Source organism: Morus notabilis, unplaced genomic scaffold (genome assembly GCF_000414095.1).
Source record: "Morus notabilis unplaced genomic scaffold, ASM41409v2 Scaffold1006, whole genome shotgun sequence".
NCBI lineage: Eukaryota > Viridiplantae > Streptophyta > Magnoliopsida > Rosales > Moraceae > Morus > Morus notabilis.
In genome coordinates this window covers 3,146-9,003 of record NW_010363971.1, presented here as the reverse complement: position 1 = coordinate 9,003, position 5,858 = coordinate 3,146, and the positions used below count along the sequence as shown (strand labels likewise).

The 5,858-nt window shown below is 35.4% G+C and overlaps 1 protein-coding gene across 1 annotated transcript; it reads right to left on the bottom strand.

Moving 5' to 3' along the window:
* Window positions 1-1,331: 1,331 nt before the first annotated feature.
* LOC21391996 (uncharacterized protein At4g04980) lies at window positions 1,332-4,487 on the bottom strand. Its single transcript, XM_010105483.2, has 8 exons — window positions 4,389-4,487; window positions 4,190-4,285; window positions 3,990-4,119; window positions 2,917-3,871; window positions 2,639-2,804; window positions 1,889-2,053; window positions 1,640-1,792; window positions 1,332-1,538 (listed from the first exon to the last, which is right to left on the bottom strand). Exons 1-8 carry the CDS (start codon window positions 4,470-4,472, stop codon window positions 1,332-1,334), a joined length of 1,956 nt encoding a protein of 651 aa, XP_010103785.2. The 5' UTR covers window positions 4,473-4,487.
* Window positions 4,488-5,858: the final 1,371 nt, after the last annotated feature.

Here is a 5,858-nt window from a genome sequence, read left to right as displayed (position 1 = left end):
AAGGCTGTTGTCTGTCCTTATACCGAAGTCAATATGCCGTTTTCCAGGTGTCATCATTGTCAGATCTTGTCTTTCATCTTGTTTTTTTAAATTTATTATTTTTTATCTGGTCATTAATTGCAGAAATTTTGAAGTTAAAGGGTTGATTGTCAAGAAAAAAAAATTAAGAGTGTGTTTAGAATTAATTTTTTATTATTTTTAAAAATGTTTTTACATATTTTTTGAAGCACGGAAAAAACCGTATGTATATTGTGTTTATTTAGTAAATATTTTAAAAGCGAAAATAAAAATAAAAGACAGTAAAAATGATTTTTGTGAATGAATTAGAAAACGGTTAAAAGTTATTTTTCCTTTTATGTTTTTATTTTTTAGGACCTATTAACAATGTTATAATATATTAATTAATAATTATAACTAAACACGATTTCACATTTTTATTATACTCATAATAATCTTTTAAAAAATGAACCAAACGCAATTTCAGAATTGGTTTCAAAATAATTTTCAAAACAATCTCCTTTTTACTTTTATATGCAAAACAAAATCATTTTGAAAACGTTACCAAACGACTTCTAAGTTGTGTAATTCCTTAAAGAACAAGAAATAAACCGAGTGCATGTCGTGTTTAATATGAGGGCTATGTTTAAATATTGCTATAATTGTACAATTCACTTTCAAAATATCTCTTTTAGCCTTTCTATTTTCTCTTTAGAAAATCATCCTAAATGCCTCATCTATCAAAATTAAAAATAAATCAAAATCACGCAGAATTAATTATTGAACCACAGTCATAAGAAAATTAAATAGTATAATTTAGACTCCACCGCACTCAAATTAACCCATCACGTGAATATCAATACCTTAATTTTAACAAATTTTGTGCAATAACATTCGAAAAGGATAGACACAAAAAAATAAAATAGGCTCCAATATTAGTCCTTTAATCCACGGTTCTTACTATACAAAAACACAATTAGAAGACTTGATTGGACAACAGTACTTCAAAATTATCTACTAAAACACCCAACCTTTTGCTGAGTTCCTTGTGTACACAGAAGAAGGTGGTGCCTGCATTATACAACCACGTATATATATATATGTGTGTGTGTGTGTGTGTGTGTGTAACACAGAAGAAGGTGGTGCCTGCATTATACAACCACGTATATATATATATATATGTGTGTGTGTGTGTGTGTGTGTGTGTATATTATCTGTGTATATATAATTGGTATCAAGTACGGATCTTGCATAGGGTACTATAGATACATAGTTTTTTTTTTTTTTTTTTTTTGGTGGTATATTTGCAGAAGCTTGCATTAGGTTTGTACGTATCACTCATGTTGAGGATCGGTCTCTATCTCAAGGGCTAATTCTTTGGTCAACTTATCAGCTCGATCATCTTGTCCACCGGCAAAGCTATACACACGAAACGCAAGCTGAAAAGCCCTCCAAAGCATTTTTGTGTGCGCCTTTGCTTGCCCTTCATTAGACCACCCCATATTTTCTTCATTTGTTGTCGCTTTTGCCTTTCTCCTTTCCTTTACCACAAAACAATTAAATTTCATTAAATATATACATTGTACTAATTTCTTGGTCCATGATTAGTTAAGTAGAAACTATTATGCAGTTGTAAAATTACCTCAAGTGCCAATTCCATGCAGCTAGAAGAAACATCAACCATGGATTCTTTAATCCGAACCAAAATGTTGAAGTCGAAAGTGATATTGTGGCTTTCGAACCGCTTGGATTCTTCATCTTTGCTTCTTTCCAATGCATCTATTTCCCCTTTGATCTGTTCACATAAAGTTAGATCATTTGCTCAATTGTGGTCGAAAACTTGCTCAGAGAAAAACACTAATTTACCTTCGTTTTCTTTTGTTTTAGTTACCTTGTTGAAGAAGGAATCGACCTTATCAAGAAGCTGGCCTAAAGGAGGAACTACTTTCCAGTTTTGGAGGTTATTAAACGTTTCTTCCAATTTTAAGTACAAAGCTGATGCAGTTCTCAATGTTTCCAGCTTCTTAGTTGGAAAACCTTCAAACCTTGCGAGCACCTGCAATTACATCAGGAGCTAGAAAATCATGAGCCAATTAAGCTTGGATTAGTATTAAGGCTATGTTTGGTAACAAGGAAAGAAATATACGAAGGAAACAATGACTTGTAACCTAGGTGAGGAAAATAGAGAGGAAGGAGAGGACCCTTCTCTTATATATTGTGTTTGGTATTGATTACTTGATCCTCTAATCTCTCCATAGTTGGAAGAATCAGAAGCAGGGTTCTTTTAAGGATTTGAAATCCATTACACAACATATTCCCTCGTCTTTTCTCTCCTACCAAACAATCATAGGTCCTAAAATCTTTTCACTAATCCCCACACCCCTATAATAGGTGTGTGTATAAATTAAACTTGACTCCCCTTAAATTAATAGTTCTCTAAATTTTATTGGGCCAACCATTTAGATTTTAAAAAATAAAATATTCAATTTTATTAAGTCCATAAATATTAGTATAATCTTGATAAAAATAAAATAAAATTAGTCTCACTACTAATAAATCCTAACTCCGTCACTGTCTTGCTCTTTCCACTTTTTCCTCGTGTCAAACAAGCTCTTAAACTGATCAGACATGTATTTTTTACCTGGGTCTCATCACTAAGTTTCTCTAAATGTTGTTCCACATATTTATGGAACTTGACAAGCTCAGACATATCCTTTGTTTTGAAGGAGTTGAGAGCAGCCTTTATCTCCAAGATGGATTTGGAATGCTTCTGAACGTCTTCTTCAATCTGTTGGAAATAAGCAGATCTAAGACAACAAAAAGACAAAACCACTGGTCAGTAGTAACAAAAATATCCATCTCGTATTTCCTAACTCTATGGACATTAATTTTGTCAAAAAAAAAAAAAAAAAGTCAGACCTCTTAGTCATTTCAGCTAGAGCTTCAGCCATTCCTTGCTTTCCTCCAGCAGATCCTCCTCCTATATTAGATTTGCTCCCTTTCACTTGCTTTCCATTTAAACTAGAGCCTTCCACTTTTCCTTTGAGAGCTCTATACAAGTTTCCCATGTGGGATGATCTTTTCAATTTGGTAGTTGCTTTCTTGGAGCGCAAGGCTTTAGCAGCACCCAGTGGAGGAGGAGGAGGTGGCGCGCCTCCCTTTGTCGGAGGCATGGGAGGTAGTGTCAGTGGTGCTGCTGATACATTACGAGGCGGAACGGGCGGTGGAGGAGGGGCTGCGGCAGTCACACTTAGAGAATTAGACAGTGATGCAGGTGGTGGCGGTGGAGGTGGAGGCAGGACTATGGCAGTCACATTTAGAGAATTAGACAGGGACGCTGGTGGTGGCGGTGGAGGCGGAGGCGGGGTTGATATTGGTGATGACATTGAACTTGAGGTCAAGTTTGGACAAATTCTTTTAGCTTTGGAGTCTTTTATCTCCTCGTGACTTGATCTAACCGGCATTTCTTCAGCAATGTATTGATCAACTTTCCTTTTTGTTCCCTCCAAGGGATTGGAATCTTGAGTGAGTAAAGGAGGAGACATGTCAAATGAGAAGAGGTGCTTCATTCCCATGGACTTCAAGTTCTCCAGTGCCTTAAGTCTAAAAGGCAAGAGAAGTGATCTTGAATAAGAAACATCGGCGATTTCGCCTAGTTCCATACCAAAAGAACTCAGCTCCGGTGGTGCTGAAGTTGGAGTGTCTGGTGAAGGGCAGGTCATGAGCTTGTTGTCTGAATAGGATTTAGTCAATACATCTCCGATTGTGGGGGCCTGAATCCTATCCTCGTTGTTCTTCTCGTCTTCATCCATAACGTCGAATATTCGTTTCGCAATGTGAGTCATGTGCTTAAGCTTTGACAGAACTCTTCCCCCTATTGAACAATTAGTATGATTCATGAACATGCATCTTTCGATTTGGATATTAAGGCTGTACCACATACTATCTTTTGTTCACTGAATAAATAGAGATTTCAAATTAGGCAAGATTACCAAGTTGCTCCAAACTGGTCATGTCGTCCAGGCAGTCTTGTGCATCATTCCCCATAGTGCTTATCCATTTTTGATTCTTAACCCATGAATCTCCTATGGATTTTAGTGCATTGTAAAGTAAAGCTAAACCCTGTAAAAAAAAATTTTATGTTAGAGCAAGAAACAAAAACAAGTAAAGTATTTTTCTATTCTTTCCCAACCTCATGTAATGAAATCTCTTCCAATTCTAGTGCCCTGTCGTAGGGAACAATATTTGGGTATAGATTGTGGAGATCCTCTACAGTTCCCTTGACCAACTGTGAAAAAGGGAATTAAAGAAAATATTCAGAGCATGAAATAAAACTCAACTCATGATATAGTATAGATATCTTTTGTTACTAAACAGTGATTTGTAAGTACCTCATGGATGGGGCTTGAACCATCACAAGGAGGAAGATCAATGGTATCTCTAAAGGTTAGAATCTTCTTCCGAAGCTCTATCATTAAGATTAAACTTCCCGTCCATCCACACAAATTTCCTTTCGCAATCCCCGCCATTTCGACTTGATTCTTTGATATCCCTGAGCCTGTTCCCTACAGACGAGTAACTTGATGGATTTACATATACAAAATATACATTTCCCTATTTCTTGGCATCTAGTTGATGGATTAATTATTCATGCATGAGGTTTAAAAGAAACACTATCAACACGGTAAGTATATATAGGCACTCTCGTCAAAACAATTACAGACATAAATTGATCAGTCCACAATAATTGTGTTGATGTCCATGGTTTTACATTAATTTTAGGGCTACAAACAAGATTGAAACTCAGCTTGCAGAATACTGATTTAAGCCTTGACCCAAGGCAACAATCTATAAATTACTTCCTGTATTTTTTCCCTTCCACAATAACTTTGCATGACTAACAACATTTAGTCCCGAAACATAAATTTAAGTTAAAATTCTCAACAAAAAAAAAAAAAAAATCAACTAACACTGAATCACATAAAACCAAACCTTATATTTTGTTTTAGAATTACAATTTCCATATCATACCTGAAATCCGATCGAACTGGAACGCCACAAAAAAGGTGCCGCCTTGTATAAACCAGTTGCCATCTCTTGATATCTATATATCCAGTCCTACTATATATTTTTTCTAAGCTGCGTCCGAAATTGAGAACAAAAATGAAAAAATATATATATTTATACGTTTTCAAGCTTTCAAGGTTCAACAATGTGAACGTTTTATTTATGTGTCCGTGGATATATATGGACTATATATGAAGAGCCGTGTGCCTAGAAGAGGCTAAATATCAGAGGATATACAAAGTGGGAAATTAATATGATATTTGAGGAAAACGGAGACAAAGGCAATCTTCGTCCTCCTAATGGTGGCGATGATGGTGGTGGCTCTTTGAAGGGTGAAACCGCGTAAGGCGTACCGGTTGCCCGGCAAGCTTGTTGTTGCATCTGTTTCTCAGTCTATAATTATGGCCGATTTATTTCTTTCTCCTGCAAAATAGGAAACTGTTGGGTCTATGATTTGCCACTTGTGTGTATTTTGATTAGTTTGAGCAATTAAAAATAAGTATATATAACTTACAAACAGCAAAGATGGGCTCCTCATCCCCCTATCCCCTTTCTTTTTTGTTAAGGTTGGATGGCTTTACATTTAACTAATTATTAAGTACATCGTTTTCTTATACGAATACTGATTTTTGTATATTAATCATTAATTTCTTTCTTATATATGTCAACCATTTTGTTTTTCCGAAAAGCAAAGTAATCAGAGAAACAATATTTGATTTCCAAGCTAACACAACAACATTTTTTTGTAGGACTAAAATAGAAACTATGCATCGTTCGTTCATGATCATCCTTTT